The sequence below is a fragment of the Trachurus trachurus genome, assembly GCF_905171665.1.
Source record: "Trachurus trachurus genome assembly, chromosome: 17".
Taxonomy (NCBI): domain Eukaryota; kingdom Metazoa; phylum Chordata; class Actinopteri; order Carangiformes; family Carangidae; genus Trachurus; species Trachurus trachurus.
The window spans coordinates 14,656,536-14,680,146 of record NC_139900.1 but is presented as its reverse complement, the minus strand read 5'-3'; the positions used below and the strand labels follow the sequence as shown (position 1 = coordinate 14,680,146).

The 23,611-nt window shown below is 41.4% G+C and overlaps 2 protein-coding genes across 2 annotated transcripts; one reads left to right on the top strand and one right to left on the bottom strand.

Annotated features, from left to right (window-relative positions):
• Positions 1–1,214: 1,214 nt before the first annotated feature.
• Positions 1,215–10,854, bottom strand: LOC311000552 (uncharacterized protein; the record flags this gene model as incomplete). The annotated part of the gene is made up of 5 exons (XM_083991291.1): positions 1,215–2,599; positions 3,218–3,503; positions 4,050–8,113; positions 8,448–8,607; positions 10,192–10,854. 5 exons carry the CDS (start codon positions 10,852–10,854, stop codon positions 1,215–1,217), a joined length of 6,558 nt encoding a protein of 2,185 aa, XP_083847417.1.
• A 5,369-nt stretch (positions 10,855–16,223) lies between these two features.
• Positions 16,224–23,329, top strand: tcea1 (transcription elongation factor A (SII), 1). The gene is made up of 10 exons (XM_083990986.1): positions 16,224–16,481; positions 18,310–18,372; positions 18,458–18,563; positions 20,128–20,230; positions 20,381–20,529; positions 20,647–20,703; positions 20,914–21,068; positions 21,283–21,429; positions 22,480–22,551; positions 22,982–23,329. Exons 1-10 carry the CDS (start codon positions 16,407–16,409, stop codon positions 22,988–22,990), a joined length of 936 nt encoding a protein of 311 aa, XP_083847112.1. The 5' UTR covers positions 16,224–16,406; the 3' UTR covers positions 22,991–23,329.
• Positions 23,330–23,611: the final 282 nt, after the last annotated feature.

Below are 23,611 nucleotides of genomic sequence, written 5' to 3'. Positions count from 1 at the left end.
CTGTAGTCCCAGGAATGATGCTATTTAGCTCAAGGCTAATAGAGAATTCACATGTCTCACTTATTTAATAACCTATGCAAGTCAAATGTCAGCAGCACAGACCAGACTTGCTTCAAGGCAGTCACTCTAAATGGGACTATTTTCACAACTTCTGTTTGAAAAAAATACCAATACCATTCAAGTAAAACTGAATGCTCATAATGTCTGTTGTTGTTCTAATGATGGCATCTATGATCCGTATTATCCTTGTTCATGCCTGGACTTTCATTTAACCCAAAAGTGGACAATGCCATGATGTCTTTACCTTGATGTTCCTATGTTTACATTTCCAGATGCTAACATCTGGTCTGCTGCCTCACTCCATCGGTAGCTACAGTAGCATCTTGGCACCTCTGCTGCCTTGGCCAGTTGGATACTACAGGTAAATGTGACAATAACCAGCTATTTTGCATATTCATTGAAAAATGTCATACGTTTTATAAACACTCACACCCAGTCATAAAATGTATGGACGTTATAAACAAGACACGGTAATTTAAAAAATAGAACACTTTATTGAATAATGAACATTTTCTTGCAGCCAAAAACAACATTTTTTTTTTACCAGGAGCTGCCTTTTAATTAATTTATGGATTTTCCTTTTTCTTTTTCCCTGGTTGATTAGTTCTCATTTCTTTTTAAGTTGTCAAATGAGATAATCCTGTAGCAGCACAATTTTTTCACTGTAAAATCTACAGCTGTCTTTGAAAATAACTGAATGTACATTGCACATTCAGGAAGAACCCAAACAAACAAAAACAAATGACAAGAAATCAAATTTCTTTGATGTAGTGCATTCAATAAAAATGAAAGACTTGTAGTACTCATAATAAATAGATAATTACTGTATTTACAATGAGAAATGAATGAGTAAAAAAATATGTTGTTCTTACTTGCTGATATTGATACTTTCCATTTTTGATTATGGATCTCATCTTTTACCACAATAAAGACAAAATCTGTAGTCTGTAAACGTACAATTTAACTATAATGAAACATAAATAAGAGGCACAACTCTCCTCAGTCACCACACCAGTGGGTCAAAAAAGTTTGTGATTAAGATTATTTGCTGACCTTAGACACATAGGCTACAACAAAATAATCATAATCAAAAACAATATCACACCTTGGACCTGCTTGTGTGAATATGTCTGTGGTATTATAATCTCCTGCTTTCATAATATAGGACAGTACTGTCCACATCTCACACGCATTGCATCCAGGGAGTCTTGTGCTTGTAGCGCATGCATTCCTCCACTAGGTGGCCTTCTTGCCTGTGTTACAGCTGATGACTCCCCCTCAGGATGCACTTTCCTGTCTGATACTTTAAACTCAACTGATGTAAAAGATGACAGACTACCATTTTTATTTGACCATGTTTTGGAAGTATCAATAGTAGGTGACACTCTGACGCCTCGCCCTTTGATACTACTTATATCCCTTTTTTGACTATGGGTACTGGAATCGTCCAAAAATGGGTCTGAATCACTCCCGTGTGGCATGTTGTAATAGGTGCACTTTGGAGTTTGAGGCTTCGCCATCTCCTCGAGCTCTGATGAGGAAATGGCTGCAAGAGGGTTGTGCTGGGTTTTATAATGAGGTGGTGAATCCTCGCTAGTGTTCTCCTGACCTGTATCAATGGAGGTACTATCCAAATTGCCGTACATCCCCAGAGAGACTGGAGGAGATTTTCTTATTAGGTGGTTCTCCTTCAGCAGCCACCTTCCTCGATCGATCAAAACCCCATCACTCGTGTCCATTCCTGAGGTGAAAGAAACAAACTGTGTGGCCCCTGGTGCAGCCTCAGCATCTGCCTTTAATGAGCTTGTAGCGCTGAAATAAGACAGGTCCTCCCTTGAGGCCTTAGTGCCTGACTCAAAGGAAGAGAAACTCCCTGGACTTTTTAATGTGGAATTTTGCAAGACTTCTGAATTACTTGCAACAGATGCTTTGGATGCAGCACTCACTGCTGCACTCGTTGTCCCGTTGGGGATGTGAGTCCTTCGTCTGTAGACTGGAAAAGGTTTCTCTGAAGCCTCTTCTCCGCTCTCCGTGACAACATCTACAGACTCCTGACTTTTATAACCACCACTTTCTGAAGTTTCTGGTCTGTAATCTGTTAAATCAGAGGTACTGGGGCTCGGCAGACATTTTAAACCATACGACGAACTGTCCTCTCTACTTTGTGGAATAGCAGTTAGCTTAGTTTGTACGACTACAGCATTTTCTGGCTCAATCCTTATCTTCCCCCGAGCATCATACGTGAATATAAGTGAAGAGGATTGTAGGGCTGAGTTTACAAAGTCAAGCAACTCCTGGGATATTTCAACTGGATGTGGTAGGCTGTTGCTGCTTTCCTCATGATACTCCCCTCCGTCGTCTATTTCAAGGTCGTCTGTAGTGTCGTTTCCACTGCCTTTATCAAACTCACACTGCCCCTCAGAGGAATATCTGGTTGGTGATTCAGTGTTGTGTTCTACATCTGCTTCGTCATGAGTACTACAGTGCTGCTGCAAATACGAGGCCTCTTCGAGCAGCTTTTTACCACCCTTATCTTCATCTTCATCATTGTTGAATTCCTCATTTAGCTCATTTTCTTCATCATCATCATTATCATCATCCATCTCCTCCTCATCTGTCTGACCTGCTTTCATATTTTCCATATTCTCCAGCTCCTCTGCTTCAACAGATTTCTCCTCCAGACTATCTTCTACGTTCTCCAGAGCTTCCTGATTCCCTTCATCGCCTTTTTCCTCCTCTTCTGTGTCCTTGTCACCTTTTTCCTCCTCATCATCTGTGAGCACCTGAGCTCTTTCCTCTTCAACATCCTCCTCACTAACACTAACCAGCTCCATTTTGTCCTCTTCTTCATCTTCTTCCATTTCAACCACATCTGTTCTTTCTTGACCCTCCTCTTCCTCTTCACTTAGATTTTCTGCATCTCCTTCTTCATCTTTCTCATTAATTTGCTCTGCTTCCTCTTCTACTACTTCCCTCTCAGTAGTCGGATCTACCTCCTCCTCCTCCTCCTCCTCCTCCTCCTCCTCCTCCTCCTCCTCCTCCTCCTCCTCCTCCTCCTCCTCCTCCTCCTCCTCTTTCTCCTGCACCTCATCATTGATGTTTTCTTCCTCCTCTTCCTCATCAGCTGCATCTATTCCTTCTTCCTCCTCCTCGTCACCACCTTCTTCCTCCTCCTCACTTAGATTGTCTGCCTCTTCTTCATCATCTTTCTCAGTAATGTCCTCTGCTGCTCCTTCTTCTACATCCTTCTCAGTAATCACATCTACTTCCTCCTCCTCTTTCTCCTGCAGCTCATCATTGATGTTTTCTTCCTCCTCTTCCTCATCCTCTTCCTCATCAGCTGTATCTATCCCTTCTTCCTTCTCCTCTTCCTGCACCTCATCATTGATGTTTTCTTCCTCCTCTTCCTCATCAGCTGCATCTATCCCTTCTTCCTCCTCCTCCTGCACCTCATCATTGTTGTTTTCTTCATCTTCTTCCTCATCCTCTTCCTCATCAGCTGCATCTATCCCTTCTTCTTCTTCCTCCTCCTCATCACCACCTTCTTCCTCTTCCTTTTCCTCTTCACTTAGATTGTCTGCCTCTTCTTCTTCATCTTTCTCAGCAATGTCCTCTGCTGCTGCTTCTTCATCTACATCCTTATCTGTAATCACATCTGCTTCCTCTTCTTCTTTCTCATCTACCTCACAGTTGATGTTTTCTTCCTCCTCCTCCTCCTCCTCCTCCTCCTCCTCCTCCTCCTCCTCCTCCTCCTCCTCACTAATGTCCTCCACTTGTTCTTCTTCATTATTCTCAATAATCACATCCGCTTCATCTTTTTCTGTCTCCCCCATCTCATCATCAAAGTTTTCTACCTCCTTTTCTTCCTCTCCTTCACCATCTGTTTCCCCAGTTACCTTCTCCACATCTTCTTCGACATCCTTCTCCATAAATTCATCTACTTCCTCTTCTTCTTTCTCCTCCCCCTCATCATCAATGTTTTCTTCCACCTCTTCCTTCTCCTCCACAACCTCATCCACTTCCTCTTCTTCTTTCTCCTCCATTTCACCATTCAAATTTTCTTCCTCCTCTTCCTCCTCTGTATCCTTAATGACCTCCTCCACCTCTTCCTCTACATCATCCTCAACAACCATATCTACTTCCTCTTCCTCTTTCTCCTCCTTTTCATCGATATGTTCTTCTTTCTCTTCCTCCTCTACATCATTGTCAATAACCAAATCCACATCTTTCTCTTCCATCTCATCACTGAAATCTTCTACCTCATCTTTCTCCCCATTATCCTCCTCCACTTTCTCCTCTATGTTGTTCTCAGTAACTTCATCCACCTCTTCTTTCTCCTCATCCTCATCAGTGGCATTTTTTACCTCATCTGTATCCTTATTATCTTCCTCCACTCCTTCTTCTACATCATTCTCACTCACCACATCTACTTCTTTCTCATCTGCCTCACTATTTTTTTCCACCTCCTCTTCATCATCTGCCTCTTCGTCAACCTCCCTCACTTCTTCCTCTGCGCTGCTCTCAGCTACTTCTTGATCCTCCTTATCTTCCTTATTTTCTTCTGTCTCCTCAACAACTTCTTCATCCACTTTTTCCTCATCTGCTGCTTCCTCTTCAACCTCATGCTCATCCCTCCCTGTTTCTTCCTCCAATGTCTCCTCAACCACCTCTCTTTCATCTGCCTCTTCAGCACAGTCATCCTCTCTTTCTTCTTCGTTCACTAGTCCCTCCTCCGTCTCCTGAACTGCATCTTTCTCTCCCTCTTCTAACCTCTCTCTTTCATCTGCCGGCATATCTTCCTCTGTCCCCTCCTCTACTATCGCAACAGATTCCCCACCGCTTCCCTTTTCTGCTTCACATTCTTCTTGCCCCTCATCATTTTCCTGAGCTGCCATCTCATCCCTTTCTTCCTGAGCTTCCTCTTCCATATTTTCAAGCTCTTTAGCATCATCATCATCATCATCTTTTCTTTCTCTGTCCTCTCTGTCCTTTTCCCCGTCTCCACCCTCCCCTCTATCCTCCTCTACCTGATCTTCATCCTCCTTTTCTGTCTCATCTTTAACCTCCAGGGTCTCATCTTCTCTCTGTGATACTTCTGAACCTTTTTCCTCAACTTCATCAGCTTCTTGCGGTGACTCTCTCATCATCATTTCATTCTCATAAAGCATGGATTGCATCTTATTTAAGTCACCTCCATCCACATCTTCTTTTCTTTCTTGTTCAGTAGTTTCCTCATCTATACAGGTAGCACCAGGATCTGTTGATTGTTTAGTTTCATCATTGCAATCATCAACAAATTTTTCCACATCTTCCTCTGTTTCTGATTGGTATCTGTCAGTTTCTACAAATGTGCTCTCCTCCACTGGGTAAAAACTTTTAGCGTGTTGGATTGTTGAAGAAATCTCGGCCCTGATGTCTTGCGGCATATTCAGTTCCTCCAGTAGCTCATCAATATCCTGATGTTGATCCTCAAATGGGTCACCTCCTTCAGAAAAAACATCAAGAGCAAACTCCGTTTCTGAAACTCTGGGAGAAAGTGGTTCACTTTCAAGCCTTTCCCTCAGAATCTGGAAATCTTTCCAGCGCACTCTTAAATCAGAAGATGCTCTGCTTTGCAGATCTGTCAGGCTTGCTCTCTGCTCTTCCTCATTCTCAATGGTGGAAATTTTCTGCAGGGATTCCATCATTAGCATGGCCTCGGAGGTGCTTCTTGGCGGGCTACTGTCTCCCGGCCCAGGGCTCGTTAGGCTATCTCTCAGAGTCATGACTGACAAGAATGACAGAAATGCTTTACATGATGAGCCAAACACTGAAGCTACTTGAGTTGAGAAATCAGGAAGGCTGCTGGACTTCTCGAGATTGGATGGTGCGTTGGTCTCAGACGGCCCTCTGATGCACTGAACTGATGAACAAAGTTGCCGTAGCACAGGTGTTATCTTTGCTTTGGGACTTAAAATGTTGGATGAAGCAGATTCATCCTCATGAGGACCGATGGCTTCTGCAGATTTATGAGCCCTCAGTGTGTTCTCCTGGGGAACAGGATCCACTCTAACACTTGGCATTGAAACACATAGGCCTAAACCTTTTGTTTTTTGTTCACTGTATGGCACAGTTGTTTCGGGCCCTTCATGGGAAAGAGGAACTGATAGACAAGAAGGAGATTTCTTGATAGCGTTGCCAGATAACGGGTAATATTCATTTAAATTATTCTGACTTTCACTCATTTCATCTGATTCAGTATCAGCACCAATCTTAAAGATAACCTTCGGCCGAGGCTCTGATTCATCTGGGATGGACTCTGTGTATGGCACCTGGTCTTGGCTGACTGTCTCCAACCAGTTCTCAACATATTGGTGGATGTCAGAGGGCGTAGGATTCAGCGAAGGCATTGAGACACTCTCACTCAACTCTAACACATTTTTGGATGAAGATGTTTTGTTTTCGATCATAGATGTAGGTTTGCTCATTGTTTTTCTGATTGGCAGAAGTGATTTTTTAGGTTGTAAAAGGTCCGACATGTTCTTTTTCATTGGCGGCCGTCCAGTTGAAGTATTTACATTATGGCCGTTGTCTTTAGCAGCCACTTTATTCAAGCTCTGTCTCTTAGGTGGGGTTCTTTTCACGTTTTCAGAGCTACCTAGTAAGGCTGAGCCCTTCTTGGGTGTCAGCTCTTCTTTAATCGATTTCTCAGACTGAGACTTTCCTGCTTTCTTTTCTGCTCCTTTTCGTTTTTGACCACTTTTAGCACTTTCTGATGAACTCAAACTCTTTTTCCCCATACTGAGCTTGTCAGTGGACGAATGTTTGCTAGTCTTTGAGGGGCTTATGCTAATGCTTTCATTGAGCTTTTTATCTGAGCTGCTTCTTGAAGTTGAACTCTTCTTACTTTTAGGAGTTTTGACCTTTTTCACTATGTCATGTACAGGAGATATTCTCTGAGGCTCTGAGGATAGTGATAACATCTCCTCTCTATGTCTTTGTAGTGGGTCAGCAGTAGAAGGCTGACCCAGGCTAAAATCACAATCGTTGCTGGATGAACATGACCCAGGTTCAGTTGATGGTTTGCTCTCTGCTGCCGGAGTGGAACTGTCCAAAGGTACGCCGTCTGGGCTATATTCGTCATTTGCTAAATAGTTGTCATAGCAGCCTTGACTCTCATAGATATGCATGACAGTTTCTGTAACCTCCATCCCATTATTCTGTATCTGAAGGACCTCGGCCACTCCTGACGACCTGATGGAGGAGTGGGAGCCTTTGTTGCTTGTTTCGGCAGATGCCGTTTTCCGAGGCTTTGGGATTGGCCGGTTGCTGCTGCTGCTGTGTCTGAGAACGCAGTATCCCTCGGTTGTCTCACCATCGGCCGTCCTCTCTATGTAGGAATAATGTCCCAGGGTGCTCTCTTGAACCCCTGTCTCTGTCACCGTCTTGACACTCTCGACAGATGCCTTCTTCTTTATGTGTCGAGGACCTGGCGTAGGTGTGCGTTTGAAACTTGTTTTTGCTTTTCCCAAAGCCGTTGAAGCGTAGCCCTCATAAACTTGCTCACCCTTAAAGCCGACACCAGCTCCAGTGGGGTGGTTTTCCTCTTTAGTTTCATCCTCACTGATGCTAGAGGAGTCTTTGGCAATAGCATTGTTTGAGTCAGGTGAGCTGTTGCCTGACTCGGAAATGGAGGCACAAGATGTCCTCGTGTTAAGGCTGGAGCGGCTGAGTGTGGTAGTCCAGTGGAGCATCTCCTCCTCTTTAATGGTCAGACGAACTTTCATTTCTACTGTCATGCTGCCATCCTGGTTCACACGGAAAGACTTTTCAATGTCATCGTCCTGAGGTACAATGGCTGCTTCCTGCTCATCATCTTCCCCCTCAGTCCCACATGTCTCCATGAGTGTGTGATGCTGCTGGTTGACTTCTGTTTCAGTTGATCCATCAGGGGGATGCACATGGCTGTTTGTGCTTCCATTTCGAGACTTGTTGATCTGAGTGACAATATATCGCTCTGACGATGAGGAGAAGTTTCTTGAGCCTCTTCCGCTTGAGAAAGATTTATTGTTCTCTTTGGTGTTTGAAAAGCAAAAGAGGAGGAGATAGAGAGAAAAAATTACATTAGTAATATGTACTGTTCATATTAGTTTGGTAGGAATATTTAAAGAAACAGTTTGATATTTAAGTAATCTAAATCTATGCCATTTCAATTTTAAGCTAAATTTATATGTATATTTGTAAAGCATAAATGTGCAGACAAACTATATCTGTCATGTTTTCATTGTTATGACAGTCCCTAGCATCACTCTCTGCTGTCCTAAAACTGGCCGCACTGACCTTTTCATGATATTAGCATAATTATGACATACTTTCCAGTTATACCAATGAAACATATTATAACTTACGAGCTCTAGGTAGCAGCATGGATGGCTCCGCGGCTTCCACGTACATCACTTGTGCCATCTGGCCTGTTCTGTGAAAGCTGTAGTTTCCTAATCTAAATGGCTCGCTGCCCGCTGCCACAACAACCCCAGAGCATAAGATAAGCGCCGCGAGACCATCAACCTGAAAGGAGAGGAGAAACAAGATTGACATGTCGGTCAAAACCTGAGAAAATTCCACTGAAAACACTTGAAAACACACTTTATATGAAAACATCCCAGGACATGTATTACACACTGATTTTCTTTTAATAATGAAAACAACTTCCTTTTTGCAATATCATTTCTGTATGCCACATGCTCTCCAAGCATAGACTGGACGTGATATCACATGTGGCTCATGATGCACTTAAAGGTTTTCTGGAATTGTGATCTTTAACAGGAAGCTTGTTGTTGTTGTTGTTGCAGGACACATGGGATTACAGACTGATAACTCACCAGGGGGTAGAGATCTTGATAACACCTCTTAGCTCTTCTTGGAACACTTCTAACAAGGTGAAAGTCGTGATTGTTAATCCTTGAGTTATTTATGAGTTAAAGTAAAAATACAGCGCTTCTTTATTTGGTTGTGTAATTTTGTTTAGTTAATTATGACATCTATATTTTGATGCTGTTCTAGACTTTGAAAGCTGATTTTGTGCAATAAGGTAGAACCACAAGAACAAACAATCAAGTGCATCTTGTTAAAAAATTGTTTTCCAACTGCTGAGCCAACGATGAGGAAGATGTAGAAGCTACACTGGTAGTCTGTCCTATTGACACTGATATAATAAAAACCTTAGGTACCCTTAGACATAAAGTGCAAGCAAGTACTCTCCCTGTTAGAAATTGAAATATTTTTTTATTAATAGTTTCAAAACTCATGACGTAGTTACATAAATGTATCCAATTAAATGTACCGTAATTTGGGATAACTGGTCTATCATGTAGAAGTGCACTTGACCATTAGCTAGTTGGTAGCTAGCAAAACAAATGCTAGAGGGGGTCTGTTAAGATTTCAGTCAGGTTGAGGTCTAAATTATTACTATTTACTTGTCCTCCTGGCGGGCGAACAAAGGTGGACAATATACATGAGCCATCAAGCTATATTCATACAGCAACTTTGAATAAGCCAGTCAGAAAATGTAATATGTTTTATGATAGTAACAAACACCCTGTCCACATATCATTATTGAAGCTACACAAATTCAGAATGAATGTGACACTGATTTGATTTGATAGCACTGTCATTAAACATGCAGCCACATATTAGCTCAGCATAAGGACTGCAAACAAAGAAAACAGGTAGCCTGACTATGAAGGCAACAAATTAACCTGTCAACATTGTTAAAACTGATCCTGTCAGCTTAATCCATACAAAACTGAAATGTGAAAACAACAAAGTTGTGTGGCACATGGTGGGCAGGAGGTATTTCTTGGCAAGGACTTTCTGGGGTTTCCCTGAGTTGCTGTCTTTCCTGACTGTATGCTAAACTAAGCTAACTGGACCCTGGCTAGATAAGATATTAATAAATTAACATAAATGTACAAGCTTATTTGAATGTTGACTTGTTGAGGTAGGCTATTCCTATTAGGACTTCTCCTATCAGGACATTTGCATGTACAGTATAGAGCTGTTTCACCTGTTCCACAACTGTTCATAATCTTCCCAGGGGTTACTTTAATATTGATCAACAATATTTCAATTTTCAGTTTACCAAACACTTACTCTTCTGCCGTCTGTAGAATAGAGTTTCAGGACTGGGAACTGCAGAATCTGGGAGAGGTAATCCAGCAAAGAGTCAAATGTTGGTGCAGTTCTTTTCTGCAACACAATTGTCCGTTTAACAGTGGGATCCCTGTTCTTGATGACCACAAGTCTCTTTGGTGTCCGTACTGCCACCCTGTCGGTGACCTTAGCTGGCCTGACCTCATTCCTGCTGCCAATTGGACGAAACCGAAAACCTTGACGCTTCCGTCTCCCAGCGCTCGGGGGTCTTGTGGTATTCCAAGGAACCTGCCGCCGGTTCACTTCATTCAGGTTTAAAGGCTTCACGCGTTTTCGGTCAGAACACACATAAGATCCCCCATCCTGAAAGTCATCTAGACCTTTAACCAGGTGGGTCCCACGAGGAGTGGTGATGGTCCTCACTCCAAAGGGCAGAGGCACTTTCTTGGACAAAGCGTCCAGCAGAGCATCAAATGTCTTAAAGGTGCGGGCATTGATGACCATGCGATGCCCGCTGAATTGATAGTCACCGCTTTTGTAGAAACATACTCGTTTAGAGGCCGAGGGATCAGAGATAGGCTGCAGGGGTCGGGAGGGTAACGTCTGCCCACTGCCAGACGACAGCCCCTGGACAACTGGGTCCTGGACGGGTGTGCTGCTCATCTTGTTTGGAGGTAGCTAGAAAGAAAGTATAGAGAGAGAGAGTTATTATTGCAGCTCAGATGTAAGCTTCTAAAGTGATACTCCATCACTGAAGACACTCATAATATTCATACATATATTTTCCAATTGTTTTTACATAATGCTGTAGTTTTGACAGCCAGGTGAAAAACATTTTCCCTCCATTGTTGATGAAATCAGCATAAAAGGTTGTATTTCCACTGCTACTTCCTAAACTACAGTATTTCAAAATTAAAACACCTCTTATAAACAAATGAACAAAATATAATGTCAAGTTTTTGATAATAGGTAAGGAGTGTTTTTCCATCATCATCTCAAATTGGAGAGCCCACATGAGCACTCATAACAACAGTCGGCAGAACTAGGCAGTGGTCAGCGCATATTTACTGTGTCATGGTTATTCAGTTGACAAGAAACTCACATAAATCTGCAGTGCAACATTAAGTTTCTTACTGAAGAAACATTTCTATGGTAGTATGGTATGTTAGCAGCAATTTAAGGTATATATTGGACAACATATTACAAAGTAAACTGTTAAATACACCATTACAGTATGACAGCAGCAATACAAGCAGCTTTACATGTATCATTACTATTTCCTATAGGCCTATATGTCAATGTCTTTTTTGTTTAAGTAATATATGTGTCGTTGCGATTATAGCTGCATAAGAACAAAGCCTAAATGCAGCTCAGTAGGAAAGAGCATCATGATTTGAACACTAAGAGATAACACCTTGTGTCCTTCTGTTGTTTATCCTGTTGAAGAGCTTTCAGTAGTTATATACCAGAACGAGACTGTAGACAGAACATAGTCAGTACCAACTATGATTCATTGTAGTGAACATATTTACCCACTTGCATTTGTACAAACTACAAGTCTACAGAGACATAACCACAGTCTTAGACAAAGGCCACACACACACACCTGAAATGCACTATATCCACTATAGATAATGAATAGAATAACTGACTGGCAAAAACAACGTAATAAAAAAAAGTCTTACCTTCACATTTCACCTTAATTATAGCAGCTAAAACAACAGAAAGTGTGCCTCCGTTATTCCTCCAAGCACTGGTCAAAGCCTCTCAGCTGCGGTCGAGGGCTATTTTGGGACATGCAACATCATGGCCAATTTGCTTAATCTTTGCTCACACTTAATCAGCATATCAACATAAGGTAACAAACAAGGGAAACACAGGGGAACTGCGTCACACCAGAATACAAATTTGTACTTTTAGGAATATGAGATAAAAAAAAAAAAAAAAAAAAAGTAGCTTGATGTTTTCCTAAAGGACTGGGCCGATAATTTATCTACTCAACTGATATATTTGTATCACAGTTTATGAGGGAATCTTATTTAAAGAAAGAAATAAAACAAATGTTTCAAAGTCCCCTCTGCCTCATCAGCTATAATTTCTTTCTGTTCATGTCATTTGTTCTAGAAAACAAAGCAAGACAGTAAATGAGTACGGTGAAAGGCTTATTGAGTATCAAACGAGTAAGAAAATGAGGAAGGGGTTTGTTGAAAGTTCATGAAGGCATAGGAACTCCCCTAGTCAAAGGAAATTAGTGAATCGTTACCACTCCAAACAGATACCACAGGTGGCTCGGACTATTTCTAATTTGCAAGCAGCCTGCATAATCAGATTTGAGAAGTCTTGGCCTAATAGGGATTAGGTTAAAGATTTTGCGCACTTGCTGACAGCATGAAGCAGAATAAGGTCTTTAGAGAGCACTTTTACCTCACAGCAGGTATTTGAAATCCACCATCAGATTTTAGGACACACCGTGTATCAGTATTTGTGGTTGTTGAGTTTCTTGACACTTGTAATTAGTAAGAAATATTGCCATAATGGTGGATTCTCTGCAGCGTTGTACCAAACTTGGACAGCTAACAGACAGAATATCCACAAGTTGGCACAGTGCAGTCGACCAAGACCTGAAATTTGGTTTTCAAATTGTGGCTAATGATCTAATTGCTTCAGGGGATGAGAGCTGTGTCACTGCACGGCAGTTACCAGACAGTGTGCCAATTGCCATGGTACCACTAACTGCGTAAACGCTGCTAATACCTCCCACTAGCACGTGCACTGACCTGGATGATGGACACTGGCTGGTGGGGGGGATTGAAGGAAGGGCCTATCGAGGTCACACAAAGTCCAAGTGAAGAAAGTCTCCTTTACTTTACTTTTTGCTGACTTACTGTGAAATATACTGTAAATACTTCATTCATACTATTTCTATTTCCACCAGTTTCGATAAAGTAGAGAAAAAAAATTGAATTTCCTTGCAGCATTTGACCTTTATTAGGCTATTACTTCTACGTATTTTATATAGTGTTATTAACAACATAGTACGTGTTTGCTCTTTTAAATAATTCAAGTCGTTTTGCAGTGATTGCCTAACCTTCAGTCACTAGGTGGTAATGTCACATGCTAAGCTGTTTGGATTAGCAAGATCCAAATTAGTGAGTCAATCAGTGCCACAGAAATGCAGCATGAGATCTACAGTGTACCCTCGTCGTGCCCGAGATCCTGTTACACAAAGGGCACAGGTTTGATCTGCACCACAGTCAAGCCTTCATCAAAAGCCAGAGTGCATCCAAAGGCTTCCTGAACAAGACAGATGCTCTTTCAGTAACTGCTAATTACAATGAATAATACATTGACAGCAAAACTAATCTTTTTACATATGTCATCAGTCCCCACACCACCACTGACACTATGAATGTTCAAGCAAAATCCTTGAGGATTGTCTGAAAATATATTCTTTCTTTTTTTTTTTTTTTTTAAGTTTCTCTAATAAGGGTTGCACAGATGAGTGAACTTCCTGTCATACTGAATCCAGGGAAAATGACATCTGAATGCCATATTTCCAGTTCTCTGATTATAGACCAACCAATGAACTGAAAAATTGATTACCGTTTGTCTTAGTGATTCTAAACTTGAGAATCTCTGAAGAGTAACAATAGGCTTCATCTGGAAAACACTATGCCCAAGGCCCAGGTTATGTCTCCAGCTAGTTTTGTCTGAAAAACAGTCCATAACCCAAAGAAATTCATTTTACGATCACATTTGCTTGAGAGGGCAAGTAAATGGCTATTCACTGATTCATTTCTGTCAATCAATTACAGTAACTGAATCATCTCAGCTCTACAGCTGAAAGTGGGTGGGAAAGAATCATTAAGCTTTTACAAAAAAATAATCACATGTGAGAAATGTGAATCAGTGGATATGGGATATTCAAGACGTTGAATGATTAAGATTCAATGAATTAATAAAGTTTCCATTTAATGTTCAGTTGATCGATTTCAATGATCAATCAATCAATCAGCACTTAAAACTTCCTATGGTCCACTGTTATGGGGAAACATAAGGAGACCCAAGTGTATTTTTGTGAAGTTGAAAGGTGTCAGTCCATTGTTGATCTCCAGCAGAGAAGCAGGTGGCACTTTGGCGCTATCTAATGACAGGGAGCCATACTGCTTAAATGCAGGCTTTGTTTGGTCGCAGGACACATGGTTTCGCAGTACTAGAAAAAAACCACAACATACATTTATATCTAGATGTTATCAGGGCTGTTGCATAGGGGGGAACGGTGATGACACTTCTAGGGGCCTGTTTAGATTAATTAAACCAAATTTTTTTTAAAAAAAAGGAGAAAATGTGTTTTTTTAAGGGTCCTCCTTTTTGACTTTAAAGCTGTACAGAAAAGAAAATTTAATTTGATTCCACTATGGGTCTTAACATTAGTGTAATAACTCATCTATCAGATGATGTAGCCCAAACTTTGTGCAAAATTCTATTTTCGAGTAAATCCGGGATGAAAGTGTGGTATTTTTTCTCCACATTGGATAATGCAGGCGCACAAATTATACGTCACGTTGCTCACAATTCATCAGCCACTGATATTGGATCTGTCATCCGTCAATCAAACGTCTGAGTCAACACACACACACCGAGCTCGTCTCGCCCCAAGCATTTAATATCCCGTCCTCTCGATAACGACCAATCAAATTTGTTTTCCTTACTCGGGTAAACTTGTGCTGCAACTCGTGGAAACTCGGCGCAACAAACAGGACAAACGGCCATTTCTGTACATCTTTAATGTCTCTGGCCGTGGCCGGGATGGTGGCGATCTCTCCGTGCATGAAGGCCCAGGGCACGACACAATGTCTCTCCACAGTCAGGCTCAGTAGGGCCCACACATACCCCCCAATAGCCTACTCTTTCTATGACTAACCTATTACCATACTATTATCTGACATTATGTGTCACTTGACTCCACACAAAGCCAAGATGCGGAGTTATTCGCCACTGTTATTTGCGTTATATGATTGCAGCCACATTCACCATTCATAATTGCTCTTAGGGGCCCCCTAGTGGGTCAAGGGCCCCTAAGCAGGTGCTTAGTTCACTTAGCCTATGTCTTGGGCTGACTCTGGGTTGAAATAAATAAAAGAATTTAGGGCCCACTTCAGTATTTTTCAGGGGGCCCAGAATTTCCAGCAACGGCCCTGGATGATAGATCTAAATCAGGGGTGTCAAACATATGGCCCGCAGGCCAAAACTGGCCCACCAGAGGGTCCAGTTCGGCCACTGGGATGAATTTTCCAAGTGTGAAAATGAAAGGACACAGAAGACAGAAGAGGCATAATTATTTTATTTATTTTTCTCAAGAAATTTCAGGTAAACGGATAGTTCATAAACTGTAAACATCTTGTAGGCCTACTTTGCACTAAAACAAAGGGAAAAATTTAGAGTTCTTGTTAGGCTATTTATAGGAAGCTATAAGCTACTATTATTTTATTAGTCCAGCGCACTTGAGTTCAAATTGCACTGTGTGTGGCCCCTGAAAATGAGTTTGACACCCCTGATCTAAATGTAGGCTATACTCAGGGCTCCAGACTGGCTATCGGGGCAAATTTGAGAGTGTGCAAGTAAATGTTTCATTTAGGCTACTTGCACATGTGCAATCAGTAAATTTGCTGAGTTTTTCTTTTAACACTGGTGAAACGTAAAAGGGGCGACTCAAAGAATCTGTGATCTGTCTTTACAGAGGATCATTGAATGAAAATGAAATTTGAATTTGCAAGTCAATTTACAGTGTGTGCCCCTAAATTTTCTGCTTGCGCTCCTAAAAATAAAAAATAAATTTAAAAAAAGTCAGTCTGGAGCCCTGATACTCATTACAGTCGTGAGTCAGTGTCTCATTGACGAGCTCTCATTACTTTGACAGCTTCCAGAGCGGAATCGTGGGTTCAGTTCCGTCTCGATTAACTCCTCCTGAATCCATTGATCGTGCATCGACGGGCTGGGTCTGGTACACACTCCACACACAGCGGCGGCTCTCTGTGCGGTCCCGGTCCGCCGCTGCCGCCGCCGCCGCCTCGTAGTAGCAGCTAGCAGACGCCGCCTCCGCCTTCTCTCCAGTTAGCGTGGTCTTTGTCGCGCAACTTGTCTTTCCTCAGCTCGCTCCCTCCCAGTTAGTTTTTTTTTTTTTTTTTCGGGAAATCTCATCAAGATCAATCAACATGGGCAAAAAGGAGGAAGATGATATCATCAGAATTGCGAAGAAGATGGATAAAATGGCGCAGAAGAAAAACGGGGTGAGAAGAAGGAGAATGAATGTTTACCTGCTCAGCCGCTGCGAGGCTAACGACGCGGTTAGCTGCTGCTGCTGTTGCCGACTGTAGAGCTAGTTGACCCCATAGCATAGCCGGGTCCCCAACAGTGCGTCGTTACACAGAAGTATTTATGTTTTTTTTAACTGTGAAATACACAGTTAACCTAAACAATAACAAAAGGCGTCACGGGGAAGCAAACGTGTGGTTATTATGACTACAGAGCTAACAGCAAACGGCTAGCTCCCCTGTCTGTTTATGTCAACGGCAGCTCTGTGTTGCTAAGCTGTTAGCCACATAGCAGCAGCAGATAGACAGTAAGTCCTTGGCTGCTAGTAGCTCTGTGGGGGATGCTGTCTTAATTTGGGATAACTTAAATTAAGTTGCTGTATATTGCTGTGTTTTGGCGTTTCGAAAGATACAGCAATCAAATCCATCTCTCTCTTGTTTAAGTTGTGTATGGGGATTTGAAAGCAAGCAAGCAAGCGGCTAATTAGCTTGCTAATCATGGGGCTTGGACGTTAACTGCACCACAGGTAAAGTAATGCAACACGGCTGATCATCAATACAGGGCTCCAGACTAAATGGGGGGCATTTCACCCCTAAAATTTGACAGAGTGCTATTAATATTTTTAATCTACTTGACCATGTGCAACCAGTAAATTAGCTGTTTTTTTGTTTTGTTTTTAACACTGTTAAAACGTGGAAGGGGCGGTATCTGTCATTAGAGGTTGCAGCAGGCCAATGTGTGTGAGGATCATGAATGAAAAGGAAATGTGAATATTTGCTGTGCAAGTCTAAAATTTTAAGTTAGGGGCCACTGTGCACCTAATATATAAAAAAAAGTTAGTCTGGAGCCCTGTAATACATCTGCTGATTAATTTCTCGATTAATCTTTAGGTATGCTAAATGTCAGATCAATGAAAACTGACCTGTTGAGTTCAATGAAGCTTATAATGACACATTTGATTAAGTGTAATTAGTCATTACTATGTATAATCCTTATTTCACATTGTCCATATGACCCTTAAGAAAATTAAAAGACAGACAAAGAATGGGAGGAAGTACATTGTACAGTACTTGACCATAAGTTACCATTGCCACTAAAAACAAAATACAATTCATATTAATATACACAAACCATATACAGTACAGGCCAAAAGTTTGGACACACCTTCTCGTTCAATGTGTTTCCTTTATTCTCACTGAAGGCACCAAAACTATGAATGAACACATGTGGAATAACTGAAAACACGTCTTTTCTTCTTTGTCTTCTCTTTCTTCTTTTCTTCTTCCTCTCCTTCTTCCTCCTCCTCCTCTATCTCTGCCCCCACCAATTCTAGTTTCTTCAAAGTAGCCACCCTTTGCTCTGATTACTGCTTTGCACACTCTTGGCATGAGCTTCAAGAGGTGAACCTGACCTGAAAATGGTTTTCACTTCACAGGTGTGCCTTTGCCAGGGTTCATTAGAGGAATTTCAGTGAGAATCTACAATGTAAATAGTCATGAAAATAAAGGAAATGCATTGAGTGTGTCCAAACTTTTGACCTGTACTGTATATATATATATATAAAGCACATATAAGACAGCATTTACTTGAAAAGGGTCATGTTTACATGCCAGTTGTTCAATTTAAATATCATGAAATGTAAGGGAAGGCAGCAAATGATGATGTTTGTGGGGCAGTAACAATCACTTTGCATCACTCAGGATTGCAAATCCACTGCAGTGAGATCCAGCCATGACGGTGGAGTGGTTAAATGTCCTGTGTGAGATGCTGTAGTTCTGAACATGCCTTCCTCTTCCTCTGCAGGTAGGGGCTTTGGACCTGCTGAAGGAGCTGCGCAGCATCCCCATGACTCTGGAGCTGCTTCAGGTATCTTTGCTCATTCATTCTCATGGCTCCTTGTCAACACGTACACTCTCAATCCCTGAAACGCTGACGCAACGTCTCCCCACAGTCAACCAGAATTGGAATGTCCGTTAACGCCATCCGTAAGCAGAGCACAGACGACGAGGTGACATCTCTAGCCAAGTCCTTGATCAAATCATGGAAGAAGCTTTTGGGTAATTATCACCTCCTAAATGTGTGTAGATATGTTTGAAGTATTGTTTTCTGATAATACATTAGTTTATCTATGCTGTTGTGCACAATCATATCGTAAAGAATTAAGGCTTTGTTCATGTAGTCTAATGGCTGAACCCAAGCCAAGGTAAACCATTTGCTTATTGTAACACGGTGTGTACTCAAATTATATTGGAATTTCTGAAAATGTGACACCCATCTTCATACTTCATCTCCCTGATGTTTTCCATCAGTTTGCACTGCCTATTAGGGATGCACATGATTAACCGTTAACCGATAACAATAACTTTGACCGATTAATACTATCGGTTATTTATTTATTTTATTAGCTCCTTATGTCGTCAACTCATGGGGGCGTGTCGACACGTGCAGAGTTCACGTGCCTTCAGTCATATTTCGCAGCAAAAAGTTACACAGGAGGACTGACAGTATGTGCAGCAGCCCCAGTGAAGGAAGGTCAGACAATAAATGTAACCTACATGGACATAGATGTGCATCACCTGTAACTACGGCGCTGAAAAAAAAAAGAAAGAAAAAAAAGAGGACGTCGCTGCTCTCCAGCCTGTTCACCTGCAGCTCTCTTGCAGCTCCACAGAGGAGCTCTGCTGTTCCTTCAGCCTGGTGTTTGGCTGCACTTTATAAAAACAGTTCTACATTGGACGATCTAACCTCCATATGAGCGCGATCAGCTGAGACAGAGCGCACTGATCAGCTGTTGCGGCGCACGCGTGTATTTAACGGCAAAAAAAAAAAGATTGGAGCGATACTTTTTTTTTTTTGGCCGTGCGCCACAAGTGTCTTAATCTTATCGGTTAACGGTTAATAATCGGTTAACGAGCGTCGGTTATCATTCAGAAAAAAAATTCAAAATGTGCATCCCTACTGCCTATCAATTGAGGCTGCAACGTTGCACGTTGAAATTACATAAAATAATCTTGAAAAACATCTCAGTGTTTCCCACACATTCATTTATTCGTGACAGCCCGCCACAAATGAATTACGTCCGCCACGAATAGATTTTGACTTTTGGCTCGACCAACGCAGTATCGTTCCTATACATTAATCTCCGCATAGCGCCGTTTCTCCGTTATTGGCGTTCACACACACAGAGAAGCGTGCATGCATGACAGTAATGCACGGTAAAAGCGAAACTGGTACTGTCCGGTCGCCCCTCTGACCACCACCAAACATTCATACACATTTGCACGAGGCAAGGTGGGTAAGGCTTCTTGCCCAAGGACACAACAGCCGCGATTGGGATGGAGCGGGATACGAACCACCAACCGTTATTGGATGACCTGCTCTACCTCCTGAGCCACTGTCACCCCAGAAGTTATCGCCAAGAAACACTGAACAACACAGCAAAACATTGCAGCAACTATTAAAGGAAAGCTGCAAGGCAGTTTTTTTTTATTCATGCAGAGAGATTCAGCTGTCCAGCATAGAAGAATATTGATTTTACTTACTTTCAAGTTGGCCTTTACTTGAATCCTTCGCACTTGTGTGATTTTCTTTCTAACTTGTTTCATATCATCTGTGCCTTAGATGAGCCTGGAGGTGGAGATAAACCTTCAGATGAGAAGAGGAAAGAGCAAACAACACCTGTTGTTTCTCCCTCAGAGGGAAGCCCAGAGGCAAAAGAAGAAAGGTAACAAAGCAAAGCTCTGATATTTGTGATACATTTGCTCATACTGATCGTCAAGACAAGTCATTTTTCCAATTGTATATGGCTGTGGATACATTTTCTACACATTTTTTGCTTCGGTAACTGATGTAACTTCTCTCATTGCCTCTGTAGCAGCTCCAGCAGTAACTCCAGCAGCAAGAGTGAGCCCACTGAGGTCACAGCCAACTCGTTAATCAACACCTTTCCTCGTGCCCCCGGCACCTCTGATTCTATCAGGATCAAGTGCAGAGAAATGCTGTCCAACGCTATGCAGACAGGAGGTAATCTTTCCATCATTGTATCTAAATAAATTCTTGATCGTGTGTTTGTGGTGGTCGTGTTCAGCTTGATTTATTTAAAGTTATCTAACATTTTCTGTCTGTCCACTCTCTTGACAGATGACCATATTGCTATTGGTGCTGATTGTGACGAACTTGGAGCACAGATTGAGGAATATATCCTTTGCATTGGATAGAAATGTGAGAATGTTCACTCTTTTTTTTGTCCCTCATGGATTGATTTTCCGGTTATAAATGAGTTAATCACTTAATGTTTTAACGCTGATGCATCCAGAACCTGGATTTAACCGTGTAGTTTTACGCTATACTGTAAATAAATAAGTGATGAATATGTTGTTGAAAGCAGATTCCTTGACTTGCCATCACGCATCTTCCAAGAGTTTAAGAACACAGACATGAAATACAAGAATCGCGTGCGGAGCCGGATCTCAAATCTGAAGGATGTGAAGAACCCTAATTTAAGGAGGACTGTGTTATGTGGGAGTGTAACCCCTGAGCGGATGGCTAAGATGACTGCAGAGGTGTGTTGCTGATGATGGCTCAGTCTTAGATCATAGCACTAAGCCTGTAATACTCATATTCCACATCTGTACTGGATGACTGCACACAACATTTCTTCAGTTTCTCTTGGAATTTCGTCTTTGACCACCATGTTGCTGTAACTTGACAATACACTGTGACTGTAGTTATTCTATGTGTTTACTGGAATGCATCTTTATTGGTATTCTTCTGTAGGAAATGGCCAGCGATGAGCTGAAGGAAATGAGGAAGAACTTGACCAAAGAAGCTGTCAGGGACCACCAGATGGCCACCACCGGAGGCACTCAGACTGATCTATTCACCTGTGGCAAGTGCAAGGGCAAATGCTGCACCTACACACAGGTAAAGGCCACTTTTTTTTTTTTAGCAGTGTCGTTGTTACAGATGATGCACATCTATGTCCGTGTAGGCTTCATTTATTCTGTATATCTGGTCTTCCCTCATGGGGACTGCACTGCATCACTGGCACATACTGTCAGTCCTCCTATGTAACTTTTTGCTGCGAAATATGACTGAAGGCACGTGGAAGTCTGCACGTGTCGACACGCCCCCATGAGTTGACGACATAAGGAGAAAATAAAAAAAAGAACCCATAGTATTAATCGGTCTTGTTATCAGTTAACGGTTTAACAGTTAATCATGTGCATCCCCAGTAGAAGTCTTTATGGATGATGTGGTTGATTGTTCACGTGTGAACTAGTGATGTCACGATTATAAATTGTCTTGGTACGATTATTGTCAGAAATAATCACGGTACTACGATTATCACGATTATTATGCACTAATTCATTTCACAACACTATGAATGTGTAAAATCAAATATAGTCAAAATATAATTACATTACTCATTGATTACACAGAATATTTCAAGTATCTATTAATATATGACCAATTCTTAATCCTCCAGGGGAAGTGTTTGAAATATTCAGATCATAAATTGTTATCTATACCAAATGTTTGCGTTTATTGTAATCGTTTTTTGTTTTGTTTTGCTTTTTTTTAATTGAAAATGACAAGCTAACATTTAAATTCCTACCAATTCAATGTTACGTTAGTCAAATGGACCAGTATCTGTGCATTTACCTTCATTTTTGCGGACATCTGCCGATAAGGTTCCGACATCATCTTTTTGGGAAAGTAACGGTATTTAGGAATCTTTACGATTAATTAATTGTGGCGTTTAATACCACGATTAATTGTGAAAACAAGTAATTGTGACATCCCTAGTGTGAACGTTTTTAATACTTCCACACCAGTGTGTTCAACAAGTGAGGTGAAAATTGGTGCCCTGTACTCTTAGTTAATTAGTGATGGTGATTCAGATTAGACTTCAGGTTGACATCGTACTGATGTGTATGTGCTTTTTCCCCCCTTTTTTAAAATCAATCCCAGGTTCAAACTCGCAGTGCTGATGAGCCAATGACCACGTTTGTCTTCTGCAATGAATGCGGAAATAGATGGAAGGTATGTTGGTTAACTTCACAGTCCTCTGAAGGCTTTCCTCTGTGTTAGATCTCTGGGACTACTTCAATATGTCTTATAAATTACAATTTTATCAAATGAATTTTAACATGTTCAATATTTTGATTTGTTAAACAATAAAGAAAATAATTGTTACTTGCCTCCTATATAGTATATCTTGCACACACATAATTAGAATGAATCCAAATTCGTAGATTGATATTCAGACAACTGTCAACTGTAAACTATATGTTTTCAGTTTTTATTCATGCCATTAATTCAACCAGTGCAACCTCCAGAGTAACGTCTTGTAAATAATGTGTGGTCAGTCTTTGTTGATATGGACAGTTCTTTTCTAGCTATTTGCTAGACGTTATAAAAGTGGATACCACATTATTTTGACACTAATTTTGCTTTTCTGTGTGTGTCCCAGTTCTGCTGAATCTGCAGGCATCATCCACGGCGCTGACAAGTAGCAAAGTTTCCTGGACCAGGTTCTGTCTATCAGCAACTGATTGGAGCTTTTTATTCTGTGGTATATGGTGCACAACATGCCATACAAAGAGGCCACTGCGGTTACCGTTTGAGTAAATATCCTGTTCATAGATTGATCTCATTGTCCGTTCCCCACCGCCCCCCGCTCCCACCCACCCCCCGAAAAAAATCTTTTACTATTGTTATTAGTTGTTTCTCACTGTCAGATATATGCGATCATGTCTCATTCTCTTTTATCTGCATTTTTTATATGTAGTTTTAACACTTTGAAAGATGTTGTTTTGCTTTCCCCTCACAACATTGCATTGTTTTATTTAATTTACCAATAAAATGTAATCCATTTGATTAAATAGAAGTGCTTTTCATTAGTTGTCTCCCACAGTGTGATGTGCCTTCAGTCTCATCTGGCTGCGTGGATCTTTAACATTATACTAATGCAATCAAGGATCTGAGAGGACAAAGGTGTGTGTGTGTGTGTGTGTGTGTGTTGTTGAGTATACGTTTGTTATTGGTGGAATATTCATCACATCAAAGTGAATGCAGATGTATGCATATCATCTGTCGAGGG